Here is a 17260-nt window from a genome sequence, read left to right as displayed (position 1 = left end):
ATTTGCATTGTGAACACCTCAACTGAACCTCCCTCATCCCCTGTTTTCCCTGCCACACCACAGATTTCTTGGGCGTTTTTGGCAAAGATTTGAGATTTCCCCTCAGAGTATAATTAAGCAGCTGATTCCTATCAATTCTAATCAGCCCAGGAGCAGACCTGATAGAACTTCTGTGTCTTGTGGGAGTGTTGGAATAATTACTATAAAAGCTGAAGCACCCAAGAACAACTTCAGTTGAAAATCTATTTTGGTGTTTTCAGTACTCGATAGGATAAGGGGAAAGTTCTCAAAATCTGGARAAGTTTAGGGGCCAAATCTGACCTTTGATCAGTCTCATGTAAGGATCCCAAAGGGGTTTGGAGGGAATGAACAGCTGGCAAAACAAAAGAGGATAAGGTGGAATTTTGTTTATATAAAGAGGCAACAGGGAACTTCCACATCCCTCAACTTTAGAGAATGAGCACAGGTAACAATACAAGGAGACTTTCCTGCAGGGTGACTCAGACCTGAATTCTTGTCTTTCTCTGAGGTGCCCTCTGCAAGGCACATCCCTCTTTATTGATTCAGGAAGGGGTTTTTGGAGTTTAGGATGAGTTACATTTTAGGGATGCAGTTTGTGTGACTGCACTGGCAGTGTTGGATTTTGTCTGAACTAGACTGAAATTGCAGTGACTATAATGATAACTCTTGCTGAACATAAAGACAGCTGAGGTGACTTGTTAAAATGTAGACTTTACATATAAGACATTTGTCAGATCAAGGGATCAATCACTCAGATCATTCCCACCTCACACGCCTGCAGTACCTCTGAACATGCCACCTCAAGAATTCTTTAYAATCAGTGACAAAAAGTCTACAGTGTGATTCATCTAACCCTGGAGAAAACGTTTAAACAGGTCAGATGAATCATACTTGCATTGACTGGCAGGATCTCAGGTGTTGGATCTGAATTCTGGATGAATAGATCTGGCTGGAATTAACAGCATGTCTGAGGTGGTGTGTTTGGTCAAACAGAACTGAACACAGKAATTGTGTGCAAACATTTATATCACTGATGGCATTGCAATATGGGTTTCAATTTAGAATTAGTTGGAATTCATTATTAAGTTCTTATTTTATCACAGGAGAGCTGAATTTTCAGTCTCAGTAAATCACTGTGCTGTTGACCTGGCTCCATGGCAATATCACCTGTGCTGTGCTTTGACATCTGAAGACAATGGGAAACACCTGTAATATTGTGTTTTTTTATCTCAACAGGTGATGTGTCTCCTCCWCCCTCTACTGTCATTGGGCACACCAAAACCTTAGCTAAGATTACATTCAATCCCAGTGTTGTTGAGCAAACCAAGATTGCCCGAAATGGAATTYTGGGAGACTTCATCATTAGATATGATGTCAGCAGGGAGCTGAGTGTTGGGGATGTTCAGGTACTGTACACATAATTCATCTTTTCTGGTTTATTACCTGTACCCAAGATGGTTCAATTGTCTTGCCTGCTCCAAATTCCTGGAAAATACTTTCCAAGTGAAGGCTATGCTGCCATCTTGTAAGAACTATCCAAAATAAAACCAGGAAATTGGCAGCCATAAGACGGACTTAAAACCTTACTACACCGAGCTTATTTTTTGTGTCTGCTTTTCAATTTCCCAGTATACTGGCTGTACACATGTGGATACGAGGCCAGTTTCTCAAGCTCATGTCGTGGTTCTGATCTGTGGGCACGTATTGTATCCTTGCTGCATTTGGGAGGAAACCCCAATGTCAGCCCTGGGAGGAGATGTGGAGAGCTCCAGTTGGCTCATCCARTCTGGATAAACAGTGGACCAGAATTAAGAGGGAGCATTCATACCTCCAGTATAGACAGAGTTACTGAAAGCATCCAAATATCCCATAAAGATGTGTGTGGAACATTGCATCACCATCTACCTTTGATTCCTGACTCCCTTGCTCTTCTGCAGATCCTCAATGGGTATTTTGTGCACTACTTCGCCCCCACAGATCTTCCCCCCTTGCCAAAGAACGTGGTGTTTGTGCTGGACAGCAGTGCTTCCATGGTGGGGACAAAGCTGAAACAGGTGAGCTCCTCGTGTTTATGATGGACTGGTTGGCTCTGAGGTGGCAAAGCTTGGTTCAGATTTTGTCTTACCATTTTTATTCTGCAAGATGTTTATGTGTGAAGGGAGAAGTGGCTCTGAAGGCACCTTGAGGTGAGATGATTCGCCTGCAGTAAATCTGAGAAATTACCATGTTAATGGGAATGGGATGGGAACAAGAAATTGAGAAGGATTCATCACTCTGTAAAGGTTTGCACTGCCAAAACTGAGCATAGGMTTGTCCTGGGCAGTTCTGTTCTGAGTGGCTTGAAAAGAGGCAGATTAGGGAGAATTCCCAGCAAAGTGCACTCAACAGCACAGAGAAGATACTGCTTCCTTTAAATTGCCTTGGTAAAACACTTAGTGATGTATAACTCAAGAGGTTATGCTGAAAAAAATCATTTTGTCCTCTTTGGGAATCTGAGTCTTTCAGAACAAATCTCAGATGTTTTTTCAGGGCASAGACCTTAACGTGAGCCACCATGCCAAGCTGAAGAGCACATCAAATATAAATGGAATWTGGATTCTGTGGATCCCAGCTATGTTCCCCAGTGACTGGGGRAGAAGATGACACTGATCAAAAGAGTTGTTAACAAACATTCCTAGTGCTTTGCTGAATGAGGTCTCAAATCACAATGCCTTTGAATTTGGGTGAAGTTCTGCAGACAGAACCTGRCTCTTGAGTTTCTGTTATCTTCCTGATGAAAAATGTCCATCCTGGGTCTCAGAACMAACAGTTCATGCCCCCAGTCCTGCATGCTGGAAGCAGACAGTCAATGACCAAGTGTTAAACCAGGGAGATTAACGCTCCAAAGGGCTTTGGTGTTTTTGTGAGCTGCACAAGTAGCTGGCAGATTAACCCTGCACTATGAGAACCTTTATTTTTCCTCCTGGGTATCAGTGTTTCTTTTCATTTCAAGAAATAACACAGCCATTAACCCCTGAAGGTTTACTTCAAGCCTAGGCAGTTCCTGCTACTAAACATGCACGGACCTCAGGCAAATTAGCTACAGAGAGGTTCCTCTTGAATCTGAAGTCAGAGAAATGTCTATTCAGAGCCTTTGTTGAGGATGTACCCAATTTTTTGCCTGTTATCTCAGTATTTTCTTTTTATGAAGAACCCCTGGTAGGTTGTGGGGAGGTTTTGTGTAATGGCAGCACTTCTCTTCCTTTGATTCTCAATTGATTTGATTCTCAATTGATTGAATTGATTGATTCTCAATCCTTTGATTCCAGCTGCTCCAAAAAATAGAAATTTWTGGAGTTATTATCTAAATCATAAAAACCCCACATAGATTATTCAAGAAAAGACCAAAATTTAGGACAGGCAGAAAAATAAACSTCTCTTAGTACTCTAGGAAAGTGTGATCAATTCCAGCCATGTCTGCTCAGTGTGCTTTTTACCCAGTTGTTGATGTTATTGAGATGTTTATTAAATTACAGACAGATTCCCTGGTGGAAGGATACATCTGAGCAGAGGAAATGTCTCCTTTTTGTTTTTTCTCTTGGACTCTCACAGCTGTGGTGATGTGTAGAGAGCTGGGAAATCCCATGGGACTGTCTTTCCTCATTTTCCTCTACTGAGTCACATGCAAGGTCAGCTAAAAATACAGTCAGAAATTGTAAAGAGTGCTCTTGCAGGTCAGCTGCAGTGACTATGGCAAAGGACGATTTTTAGGATTGTGTAGGCAAGGGTGAGAAACATCAGCTGTGCACCTTTTTCTGTAGTAACTGGAGAAGTTTTGTACTCTTCAGTCACCTGCCTTCACGACTTCAATGGCAAAGTGACTCAAGGATTTAATGCATCCTGCAGTTCCCACAATCCAGTTGCAAGTCATTCATCTTTTCGTCTCCTGAGGTTTTCTTTTTCCAACATTAATTTTTATTTTTTGCYATCCCTTTCTTCCTAAGATATCTCAGACTTCAAATCAACAAGATGCCCAGTCGCAAACACATACAGTGAGACTGGTTGATTAGCTTCAATTAAATCATTGGAGTTGTTCAAAAAGCATGTGGATTTGGCATTTGGGGACATGGTTTAGTGGTGAACACAGTGGTGATGGCTTAATGATTGGACTCTATGATCTTAGGTCTTTTCCAGACTTAACAATTCTATGCTTCTGTGATTAAGTCCCTTGAGATATTCCCCTCACATCACTAAGAGATGTGTTAGCTTTGAGGGGAAGACATTTCTGCTCTGTTTTCACAGCCCCTGAGCTCTGCTGATATCCAGCAGACTCTGATGTGTTGCAGCAAACTCCACTGAGCCTTTGCTACAGTCTCCTTTYAGCACTGGCAGGGACATAAAGCTCAGGAAGAGAAAATTCTTGAATATGATGATAAAAAAACATCCTCGTGAGCTCAAGGCTTTGCACATCATTTCTGCTGTCCCACTGGCAAGGAAAATGCAGTTTTTATCCTCATGAACTTTGTTTGCAAAGARACAGCAAGTTCTGTGTGGAATAGTTGTTTCTAACAGCCAGGAGAACCTGGGCAACAGGTTATATCTGCAGRGTTTACTGAGAAACAAAATTATTTTTCCCTTGAGCAATCTGCCCTGCTGATTTTATGGTACCTTTGGCCAGGTAGAAGGGGACAAAGCAGTTTTACRTTTGTATAACCTGGAGAAAGAGGGGTTTGTTATAGATTCGCTACCTTSTGATTGCCATAATTGCACCTAGCTACACTAAACATGGTGAAAAAGAACAGTGGTTTTAGAACAAGCAGTTTCCAAGCTGTGAATATGTCCACAAGAGGATGAATTTGCAGGTATTTTGCAGATGTGTAGTAAAATAGAGTTGTTTCAACCAGAGATTAATTTCACCTTACCTTTCCCACAGGCAATAAATGCCACACACTCAGTTACGCATTTGGCTTCACCGCAAGCCTGGCAACTTGTCMGTGGTGCTGTGCCAGACTGTAATTTGCTCTGAGGTTAATTGCTCCAGCAGGAGCCCAGCTGAAACTGGGACCTGCTGGGCATTTGCAAGTGCTTCAGTTTATTTGTCTGTGCCTGTTCAAGGGGCACTGTTGGTAGCCTTGGGTCAGTGCTGGAGCTCTGCTGAGGATCCAACCCCTCAACCTCTGTGCCTCACCACAGATCCCCTTGGGAGTTTCAGGTGGTGAGGGTGCAGACAAGCACCTGAACACTCAATGTTCCCCTTCCAAACTCCTCTGACTTCTGCTGGGTGCTGCAGAACTGGCTGTGAGCCTGTTGACTGTTAGTCCAAATAATAGCTGCTGCCCAGGAGAACTGCCTTAAGTCGCCAGGGAACTTTGGAAAAAATGCTAATTCTAATTACAGCCTTTAGAGGGTTTAAAGCTACTGTGAAGAGGAAAGTTTTGTCAGGTTTTCCATTTCTGCTGGAAAGAAACAACCTGAGAGAATGCAGAAGAGCTGCCTGCAGCACCAACAGCTTCMTGCAGCTTCCTCCTGCTCAGGAATACACCACAGCAGTGTTATCTCAGCCCTCTCTGGAGGGGTGAATAKGGAATATGGGAACTATTATGGTAAATAAGACATCAGATTCATGTAGGCTTTATTTGCTCAAAGCAAATAAAAATAAAAATTCTCTTCCAAGAGAAATGGAAGTACTTATCACACRGAAAAATAATCTGCTTAACTGTAAAACTATTAAATAATGACAGGGCCATACTGAGAAACAAGCAACCTTCAGAGAAAGATGCCCTCAGGTATTCAAGACATGGAGTATCTGCTTCTGGTCTCAGGACTAAMARCCAATTTTACTTCATGYTGAGGTAGAAGAARTAGGGACARAATTTCCCAGGAAGATCCCAGRCYRCCTATAAAGTGCACATCCTTTAAYTGGGTYCAGAGYAAATRGKATGCAAAGRTGAGGGCTAAGTTTGGCATGGAAAWGCTGCTGAGCCTTGAACTTAAAACACATGAAGACATTGAGAGCTCTCCCAAAGGTTTCAATTGGACCATCACTGAATTCATCAATGGATGAACTGAAAACTAATGCTGTTGATGTGCCAGACACAGCCCAKTGACCACCAGATGAGTCTGCAGTGAAATGGAAGTGGCTAAATCAAGTTGGGAAGTCAGTCTGTAGATTGGGGTCATTGAGGTTTAAGGTCAGGCACAGCTCTTGGTCTGAGACTGGGATGAGAGCCCAGGCTGGAGCTTAAATGGGCAGGAGAGTGGGTGGAGGCCCCAGCTGGGGCTGGGCAGAGACATTAAAGTCTCTTGRTGTCCTCAAAGCTCTGGCAAGTGTRTGAAACTCAGTGAAGTGAAAAGTTTCCTTAGTAGTCCTTTCCAAGCTGGAATTAGGGATTTTTTTTCCAGTTGCTGGAGCAACACCTGGAAGCTAGACCTGGCTTCTAAGTGTGTTTTCATCATGGATCTGTTGTGTGAATTTAGGTAGGTTATTTCCTTTGCCTGTGCTTGTCTCTTTTGCAGAGTCTTGTCTCTTTAGCTGGCAAACCCACATCCAGACTCATGGCTGTACAAAGATCCCCCAAGTCTAAAAGACACCAAGACTCAAGTTATTAGGTTAGCACTGCTTGCAGCAACACTGCYATTTCCAAGGAAATACCCCTTCACCCTAAATCAGGGTATGTCCTACACGTTGCTCAACTTGGACCATTTGTTTCTGGCTACAAAGAGCAGCTGAAGCTTGGAAGTGCTTGTGGGACCTTATGAGGAAGCCTGCTGGAGTGAGGTCTTCCATGTTATGTTACTGACATCAAACAGTGTTCACAGGCAGCTCTGAGGTCCACATGATGTCATTTGAGGTCCCTTAGGAACGAGGGGTATGAGGCTGTGTCATGAGGAGAGAGCTTTTTCTTGGATAGTCCCCCCGACGCAGTGACATAATCTTCTCCAAAACATCTGCTCTCTCCTCTGCAGAGTTTTGGGTAAAGAATTGGCTTTTTCTTGTGCCTGAAGCAATGGCTTAGGATGGAAGTGGGCAGGGGAAGGCTTGGAGGCAGAAATGTGCGGGAGGGACTGGGGATCCTGGAACTGAAGATGCTGAGAGGGTTTGGAAATGGGGAAAATTGGATGGRGGGCAGGTGTTGGATGACAATGAGGGCCCTGTGCCAGACCTTTAGGTGGGAAGACTGGCAATTTTGCTTTTTAAAGGAACTATTTTGTTTTTGCTCCTGCGATGCATAATGTTAATCCTGAGCAAAAGGGTCTTTGCTTCAACCAACAAACCATTGTCACCATCCCTCACGTACCAGATATCAGAGAATTCTGGAATGATCTGGATTGGAAAGGATGTTAAAGATCATCCAGGGGCAAGGACACCTTCCACTATCCCAGGCTGCTCCTGGTCCATCCAACCTGGCCTTGGACACTTCCAGGGATCCAGGGGCAGCCACAGCTTCTCTGGGAGCATATGCCAGGGCCTTACCACCCTCACAGAGAAGAATTTCTTCCCAATATCTAATCTAAATCTCTCCTCTTTTAGTTTAAAGCCATTCCCTCTTGTCCTGCCACTAGGATCCTCTTGTAAAGTCCCTACCAYGTGTCATGTAAAAAGAAATTAAAATGGGGAAGTCCTGAGGGAGGAGCAGCACATCTTCCCTCACAGGTTACACCCATGGATAAGATATTCTGAATGGGGGCTAGAAAGCTTCCAAYCTGCTGAGATACCCTCTCTGTGAGAGTGGCTACATGGTGAAGGACAGAGGGTAATYGATGTGAGGAGCACAGTGATCTGTSTCTCTGCTCAATTCCTGCTCTGTAACACAGCAGCTGATGATTGGTGAAATTTAGGGGATGTATTGTGGACAGCTCTTGGGCATGCCAGTTCTTCCCAGCACAGTTTCAGGGCTGAGCTGTGGGACAGAGAACAGCAGTCCCTGGTTACTGGAACAATTTTCCTGCCCTGGGATGAACTCCATCTTCTGAGGATGTGCAGATGGAGAGATGTCAAGCTCTGCATTGAGGGCATGGGGCATTTTTGCCTTGGTGCTGACCTTTTTGCTGSTAACTCCATGGAAATTTTTTGTCACACTGACAGGGTGGGGGTTTGACTGATGAGCATGTTATGGGCTCTGATTCCACTTAAAATGAGCTAAGCACAAGAGAAGAATGTGGCCTTCAGACACTGCTGTGTCAGTCTGGCTGTCTGCCTGTGCAGCCCYGTTGTTTCCAGGGGGTTATTTCAGTGTAGCATTGTGGGGCAGTCCTTAAGCTCTTCCCTTTGCCTTATTTATTGTACAGGATTTTTTATTGCTCCAACTGTAATCCATTTTGCACTGTGGATAAGGGCTTTAAGTAATGATGCTTAGTGGTGATTAGAACYTGCCTCCTTAAATCTTTGTACTGGCATTTATTCACATCCTCAGTGCTGCAATGAGATTGCAAAGACTGAGCATCTGCTCTGCCCCACAGAGTAGTGAAACGCCAATTTCTGAGAAATCAGATCAACTTTTGTTCATCAGACCCGTTTTTCATGTATTTATCCTCATCATGCTCCTGGGTGCTAGAGAAATGARCTACCCCAAGTGATCACATCCTTGAAGAGAGTTTTACTGTCCAATGAGCAGAAATTCAGTGCTTAAGTGTCCTGGATGGATGTGGAGCTAAGCATTTTACTCAATGTTAAATGGAAAATATATTTTCAGAAAAGGCAACAGGAACAAACATTTGCTCTAAATGATGTTTGTTTTTCAGACTGGAAAAATACAAAGCAACTTTTTTTTTTTTAAGGCCATATAGGGAGTCAGCAATGCTCAAGTGACCAGCAAGGGATCTGGGATGTTCAGGAGGGAGAGACTGGACCATGAACTGGACACAGACCTTTATTGTCCAAAATTCTACATTCAAACTCCCTCCCATCACAGGCCTGTGTCAGCATAGAACAAAATGCTTGTTGTCCAGAATTGCGAAGGAGTTTTCCTTGGTTACGCCATTTGTGCCTGCCAAGAAGAAGCACAAAGATACATTGACAAGGAGAGGGGCAGCAGCAGTSCCTCAGTTGCAGGACATTCCCTGTGGAGGCAAAAAGGGCCAATTGTCCTCCGTGAGAGTGGGATGAAGGAAGGTAAAACAATCCAAGGGTACACTTCTGGGTTAAGCCCTAGTTTTGGTCGAGAAGTCCCATCCCTGTTGCTGGCAGCTGACATGTGACCAGCATTATGTGGGCAGAAAGGACATTGGGACATGGAGGAAAACAAAACTCACAAGATATGGCTTCAAACCTCAGCAGGAGCAACAGTGCCCAGACCTTTGGTCTCTCTGTGCCTTGGCTTCTCCCTGTAACGTGGCAGTGGCTCCCACTGCTTTCCCCTTGGCTCTGCACCCAAACCAAGTCCATGCCAGCACCTTGTCTGACCATGTTAGCATCACTTCAGGTGTGACTTCGATGCCAGCCTTCCCTTAAGTCACAGTAWTAATTAATCCTTCTGACAGACCATGGGGAAATTGATGAACTATGGCTGTTGTTGTTTGAAAAAGCCACCTCTGGACTTTTTAATCAGCTGCCTCTGCATGTTTGGAAAGGGAAAGAGAAGAACCAACACAGAGAGGATATTGAAGGGGAGGAAGGAGCTCTTTCGGTTTGTTTCCCTGTATTTTCTTACAAACTTTTGCCAAACAAGATATTCACTTGTACTTGTACAAGATATTCACTTGTACTTTTCTCCTTGCTGTGGGAGATCTCATTTTTGAGCCCTTCTTTGCACTGTTGCACTCTCAGACACATTACTGAGCAGAGCTATGGGTTACTAATTCCCTCTGAGCTTACATCTTGTGTCTCAGCTCCTTTCTTGTCAAACGTGGTTTTTCTCAAGGCATCTGGAAGGACAAAGGATGCTGAAATTCTGTCTTCTAGTAGTGGGATCTTTAAGCACACGGATGCAGAAGGTCCCAGGTCTGGTCTCTGCAGGCTGCTCTCCTGCATCCCTTTCAGCCAAAGGGTCCTGTTTTCCAAAGGCTGTGGKTGGGAATGCTTTCCTCTCTGCTAGCTGTGCTCTCCAGAAAGGATGATCTCTTTCTGGTGCTGGCTGAGCTGGAAGGGGCCGTGTCACTGGTGATCAAGTCCTGCTGCCCAGCTGTTGYGAGGGTGGACAGATGAAACGCTGAGAAGTGCTCCTAAGGCAGTGGAAAGTGTGAATACGTGGGCTTGGGATATGCATTTTAATGAGGTGTTTGAATTCTCCCCTTGCTGCCTGGCAGGGCTAATGTCTGGCAGTGCCACAGCTTCTAACAACCACATATTGTGTCCCTTTGAGCTGCACAGCTCTTGGGGTAGCCAAGCTTCATCCTCATCCTGCTCCCCAAACAGACAAGAGACTGTGAGAGAAATGTCACCAGTACTCAAATTCCTCCTAAAAGGTGCCCAGATGGTCTGACATCATCCCAGATGTCTCTGAGGCAGATCTTTGACCCAAAAAAGGGCATAAGGCTCTCAGCTTTCCCCTAAGAGTGTCTATCTTCCCATGCTCTGCTCAACCAGTGTTTAAGAAAGATGAGGTCTGTCAGAGTTAAYTTCAAGGGCTGGGTACAAGGGTGACAAATGACAGCCAAACTCGAGTGTGGCTGACAGAGTTCTGCTCTTCCTGCTGCTGCTGGGGGTGGTGCAGCTCTGAATCAYCTTGGCCATGATGCAGGGCCCATAGAAAGCAAAATTAGAAATGCAGCAGCTGTGTTGTGTGTGCAGGTGTCTGTGTGGAGGTGACAAGGAAGATCAGAGTGGTGGCTGGGAGCTGGCCTTACAGGTTTGAGCAGACACTGTTTGCACATCAATTACTTAGGCAGTGTGAGCTCCTCTCCTGTCTCATCATTCATGGAGCACAGACATAAACTGTGGTCACTCCCCAGCAGCCATGGTCACCTCACCTGTCCCCAACCCAGACCAGGGTTGTACTGCTCCAGGTTTGGGGGTGATGTCTTGTGGCCCTGAGGTGGCTGTTCCAAGCCCAAGCTTCCAGCTGTGTTGGCAGCTCGTTCACCAGCACAATTTCCCATCTCCAATGCAGCAGCAWTTCAGTTTCCCCCTTTCAGCTCAATTTCATCTGTGCTAATTTGWGGGAAATGGAGGACTATTCCCCCACAAAGTTCTCTTCTTTTAAATCCTCTTTGAAAACTTKATTCTGACAGCTACAAACCATTTCCAAATGGTCAAAATGGATTTTTATTCAGCTGTTCTGAATTGTTACTTCCTGCCTTCCTCTCCTTTAATCCTTGCTCCACCCAAATGCATCTACCCAGGCAAATGTGTTGAGAAATGTATTTCACTTTAGAGCATCTGGCACACTGTGAGTGTGTCCAGCTAATCTCCAAAATGAACCAGTGTCATGTGCACAGCCATGGAGGAATGATCTGTCCCTTAGCAGGTAAGCAATGGTTAATTATCTGCCTCTTTGGCAGGAATTTCCCTGGAACGACTCACAGGGGCCAGGGGAGTGGAAGTGAAAGGACATGGGCAGCAGAGCAGTTTGGGGATCCCAGGGCAGCCACAGCCCTTGGCCTCCTCAGAGCCAGGAGAAGTTCCAGCTGTGGCTTTTCAAGGCCAGGAGGAGAAACCTGCTGCTGTGTCCTGATTGAAGCTGCTGCCAGGCTCTCCTTGCACAAAAAGCTTTGCAATCCTTGCCTGGGGTCTGGTGGAGACAGGAGGAGAGGGCACCAAGTGCGCTTGGTCATAGCTGAGTCCTTCAGGATTTCTAGCCGTGCACTTTTACCAAGATATTCTCCTTATTAAAAGCTGCCTGCCAGCTCCTGAATCATATCCAGCACTCTGGAGCAAAGTCATGTCTCTCTCATAAACCATTTGTGGGTGAGGAATGCGGGTAGCAAAGCATGTTGGTGCCACCCCATAAGGACTGCAGTCCTTAGGAGTCCTTCAGAGCTGGGAAGAGAGATGGAATTGGGCAGAGACAGGAAATTCAGGGCATTCTGAGAAAGGTGAAGAGCCAGTTCATCTCCTTTTGGCTGCAGCAAGCATCAGAATGCTCATGACTGGGCAGGATTAGTTTTTAAGGTGAGTCCCACCTTCTCTGCTTGAAGGCAATGCCTGGAGGCAGGCATTTCCAGCCAGTGACTCAGCCCATCCTAAAACCTCTCCAAAACAGATGGGATGGATTATTGTCAGGAGGTGACTTCCCCTGCCTCRAGCAGGATTACATATGATGCCCAGCTTTCTGATGACTGAGTTGGGAAAGCTGAATCCCACCCTTTGTTTTTGCTGTGGATGGGGTAAAAGCTCCAGCAGAATGAACCACATGGCCTCCCTTGCTCTGTTTGCTTTGGAGCAAAACCATGTCCACACACGCACGCTCATACATATGTTTGTGTGTGTGTTACATGAATTCAAAGAGTTTTAATTGAAGTTGCAGAGGCAAGTACAGGATACAGATGCCAGAATCCAGGCTGTCAGTGCATATCCATTAAAAATATGGCAGAAGTTTTTCCTGGGAAAAACTGACTCAAACTCCGTGGAGTGACAAAAATGAGACAAAGAGCAAAGAGGAAATGAAAGAAGGGTCCCAGCCTCATATTTGGCCCCTGTATGAGGGTGGGGAAGTGCTGGGTTTCCTGGGAATGTCTGCTTCAGCTCCCTCCTGAACCTCTCTGCAATCTTAGCTTGGATGCTGTGTACATCAAGCTACACTGCTTCTCTGTGTTGTTCCACCTTTTCCTTTTCTTTTCTTTTGGCTGAATATAGGCAGGAATGTCAAAAGGAATTTGTGAGTACAAGGGAGGTGAGATGCAGCCTCTCTGCAAATAGGCCAAAGCAAGATTATTTTTCCTCTTGCCTTGTTTTCAGAAACAGCAGAGCTCATTTGGGCCCAATAAATCCCTCTGAGAAAAGTGCAGTTTGACAGAATTGCAAAAAAAAAAAAAAAAAAACCTGAAAAGAGGGGTTTTGTAATGGGAGAGGTCAAGCAGTGTTAATTATAATCAGAGCTGTAACATAGATAATGAGATTTGGAGAGTTTTTCTTCAAATTATTGCTTCTAGGCACCTCTTTTTCTCTCCTTGGTGGGAGCAGAGGGGGGGATTTTGTACGTAAAGAGCTGTTGTGGTCTCGTTGTTCTTTGCTTTAACACCCTGCCCAAATTTCCTTCAGCAGAGCTTGGCATGGAGGCCTGTTCACACACAGGATGGAAGGTTCTCCATTTTCACTTGATGTTTACTTTGATCCATTTTTTTAAAGGACAAATACATGGACCAACYTTGTTATCATGGAATAAATCTGACAGTCCTTTTCTCTGCTGTGTGATTGCTGCCTGTGCATGTGAGGGATGGTTTGGCTGATTGCACTGAGAGCTGGAAACACCATGTTTTGGAAAATTCAGTTTCTGACCTTGGCATAATTACTAAAATAGCCTGTGCCTTGGTTTTCCTTTCTGTAAAATGGGATTTTTGAGTGAGGGTCCCTCTGAAGGGTGATGTCATGTATTATCTGAAGCATTTTTATAATACAAAGGGTGTTGTAAAAGAGATGAGAGAGAGTAAAACCTTCTCTTCTTTTTCAAATAGCTGATTATTTAGCCCAACTTTGCCAGTTTCTATGGACTGTTAGACTGGAAACAGACTCCATGTTTGGGGCAGGAATTCACYTTTGTGAAGGTTTGTTTGGTGCACATCATGATGTGAATTTAGTGGTGTTCTCCCCTTCTCTTTGAAAGAGTCTCTTCTGCAAGYAATCTCTTTAATATTCTTGTCTGTGAAATGGCAGTGGGACGTGGAGGAATGTTCCAGCTAAGCAAATGCAGGGATTAATCCTGAAATCCCTGCAGAGGAAAATGATTTGTGCAGAGGAAAGAAACAGGCAGGGAGARTCTCCAGACCTGGCTCCAGAATGCTTGAAGCTATGGGAAATATTCCCCTTATTTCAGATGGACTGGGAGCCAAGGCACCAGCTGTGAGCATTAGATTTGTTTGCAGTTGCATCATTGCAGCATCATCTTCCATGCAGAATCCAGAGGGATATTGATGACACAGCTTGATCAGTCCTTTGAGCCCCTTTCCAAACTGTCTTTACATAGCAACATCAGGCCTAGGATTATGGGATTTCCAGCACTGCTGATTACTTCTATATTTTCTTCTGGATGATTTTCCTGACAGACATGAGAGAAATCTTTAAATGCTGGTTAACCCACCATGTTATTTCCTGCATAGCTTTCCTTGGAATTTGGAAGGCTTAATGGTGGCCAAGAAGAGGCTGATTCCTCTGCTTAGATATTGCCTCATATTCCTCCCATGTGTTTTGAATCCAAATATAGGATATGTTTGCATGGACAGMGGCTGCTTTTGGGCAACTTCTCTGAGTCTTGCTAAACTGAGATCTGTCTCCATGTGAACACAGCTGCGTGGCTGCTAAGTCCAAGCTGGTCACACTGCAGTCTTCCTCTTGCCTTTTCCTTGGTCTGGCTTCCCCAGAACCAGGAACCTTAATCTCCTTTGCTACGAACTCATCTTGTGATCAGCTTTCCTCACTCTGTTGCCTGTGTTTACATATGATGATGAATAGTTGGCATATTGATGAAAAACAACATGTCTGGGACAAAACAGACTGGAAGAATTTGCAATGACTAGTCAGGACTTCTTTTTATATCTAATTAATTAATTAATCGAATAAATTAATCTTTTTATATCTAATTAATAATTAATCGAATAAATTAAACATTATTAATTGGTGAAACTATTCATTAGAGTATATATATAGCAAATAGTATCCTAATTATGAGCAGAGAATGTGTATGCTTTGACATATTTAAAGGTATTTTAATTTGTAAGTAAGCTATTTTAACTTTATGCCACTTGCAGCTTACTGCAAGTCTAGAAGACATCAGACAAACTCTAAGAGTTTTTTTGTTACTTGTTATTATTATTCACTATCCCTTAATTCAGAGTGTGGTTCTCCCAGTCATTGGAAGTTTTTATCCTAATTGTGATGCCTGATTTTTAAGCTTCGGTAGGTCCAGATGTGCATCACAGCCTTGCAAGATCTTTTGGGCAAGAATTGTTCTTTCATCTCATATTTCACCAGCCCCTGGCACCACAGGGCAACAGGCCTTAAGACAGGGAAGGACATCCCAGTTTTCTTCATCAGGCAAACTGTTAGTGTAGATATACATAAAAAAATCAGTAAACATATTAAAATTAAATCCTTGGTCGCTAAAACCCTGACAGACTGTGTCTACTGGTCTCCTTTCTCTTCTCTTTCTAGACCAAAGAAGCTCTCTTCACAATTCTCCAGGACCTAAGGCCTGAAGACCACTTCAATATCATTGGCTTTTCCAACAGAATAAAGGTCTGGCAGCAGGACCGGCTGGTGCCAGTTACTCCAAATAACATCAGGGATGCCAAAAAGTACATCCACAACATGTCACCTACTGGAGGTATGATCAAAGATATGCATGGGATTAATTGTGTGATCCAATTAAGTAACTAAGAAGCATAGAGTGTTGAATGTGGTCCTGTAGCACGTAGCAATGAAAAGATATTAGGATTTAGGTCATGGGACAATGGGGTCCCTTCTCCACCWCCACTCAGGGTTATGTGTTCTTTATTAACATCCATGATGGAAAGGTTTCCTCAGAGCCTGCCCAATGCAGGGGATTTGGACTTGATGACCTTTAAATGTTCCTTCCAGCCAAAATAAGTCTGTGATTGAAAGGAACATTATACTTATTAAAYCCAATTTGAGTCCATTCTCTTGTTTATCTGGTGACACACTTGGAGCGGGAAAGCTTCCAAGGTCATTTTTTGAGGACACAGAAGAAAACATACCCTGGCTAAGGACACAGGGACAATACTTGTGCAGTTTCTGAARGCCTGTATGCAAACAGGCACATGGTTTTGTCTGGGGATGGCATCCTCTGTGGGAAATGAGATTGCCTTCTGCAGGAGTTAGTTTCGTACCTAGTACTGTCTTCTTGTCTCAACCAAAGAGCAGCCAAAWTGATATTGAAGGATTTCTCAGCCCTTTTTGCTTGTGCCTTGTTGCCAGGAGGTGAGAGGAGAAGACCCCAGAACAGTGCAGAGTGCAGGCATGATTTTCAGTTTGATTCAGAGGTCTCCCATAAGGCTATGGACAGTAGTAAAAAAAAAAACCAAAAAACCCAACCAATTATAATGAGGTTTGTAATCATATTCCAGCAGCTGTGCCCAGAGAGCTGCAAAATGACCTATTCAAATCCTTCCCATGGCAGTAGYCACAGCTGGTTGAAGGTCAGGGAGGGCCTTCCCATGGCTGCCCCTGAGCAGTGACCACTCCTAGCAGAGGAAACCCTCTGATGGAAAAACACGGCAAACAGGATGGTTGGATGAGCTGTTTGTGCTGTGAGAGGAATTGTTTAGGAAGCAGTCAAAGGACCTGCCCAGTTAAACAATTACCAATAGTGGGACTAACCTCAGAGAACAGAGCATTCTACTCCTAAAGTGCCAAGAGAGCTGGGCAGGAACCAGCTGAGTTTGCCCATGAACCTGCCAGGGAACAAAAAGGAAATTATTAACYGTGGCTCAACAGGAAGGTGCAGTGATTCCCCACCATTAGCACTTGAGTATTGGCCAACTCTGTGTTTTCCCTATAAATGTACTATTCCTTGAGTATCTTCCAGTGAACATGAACACACACAAAGAACATGGTGTGGCTACATCCTTGTGTCGTACTGATACACCAAAGAAATGGGAGGAAAATCCTGCTGCTAGATACCTGAGCACGTGGCAAAAGGCACTTTTCAGTGCTTGGTAGCTCTGTGATACGACTGAGTTTACAATGACACACTCTGTTATGTGGGATGGTTTTTTTTCTGTTTCTGRGGGAAAGTTCAGAAATTTTGAGTCTGCTTGGAGACTGAGAGATGGTTAGGACACTTAGATGCAGGTTTTTTTGTTGGAACCATTTTGCAAAGGAGAGGGTCGAGATTTTGAAAACTTTAGAAGTCTTTGCTGCTTCCCTGCTCCTTGTCTTGCTGCAGTCACTGGAGCTGTGCACACCGAGTTCCTAGGCATGTGCTGCATGGTCACATCTCCTGTCACATCCTGTTGATAACTTTCCTAGATCTCCCTTTCCAGACCTCCAGAAGTCAGCTGCGTATAGCTCTTTAACCAATTCACCTGCTTCATTTTCTAAGAGATGTTTTCTAAGCGATGTGACCCCAGTTGTGCTGATTTTTTGCAAAGGTCCCACAGCCAATCCCTCTGTGCTTTGTCTAGCACTAGAAAGACATGGAGAAAGGGA

General features: G+C 44.2%; 1 protein-coding gene across 1 annotated transcript in view; it reads left to right on the top strand.

The window, feature by feature from the left end:
• Window positions 1-17260, top strand: part of ITIH5 (inter-alpha-trypsin inhibitor heavy chain 5) — a 42056-nt gene that overhangs the window by 15108 nt on the left and 9688 nt on the right. The window contains 3 exon segments of the mRNA XM_057376633.1: window positions 1258-1427; window positions 1959-2075; window positions 15245-15416. Of these exon segments, the coding sequence (XP_057232616.1) occupies window positions 1258-1427; window positions 1959-2075; window positions 15245-15416 (459 nt within the window).

This window comes from Malurus melanocephalus, unplaced genomic scaffold (genome assembly GCF_030028575.1).
Source record: "Malurus melanocephalus ecotype Western Australia unplaced genomic scaffold, MMel_1.1 scaffold_286, whole genome shotgun sequence".
NCBI lineage: Eukaryota > Metazoa > Chordata > Aves > Passeriformes > Maluridae > Malurus > Malurus melanocephalus.
Note: the sequence above shows the minus strand (reverse complement) of the source record. Positions and strands in the feature narration are given on the sequence as shown.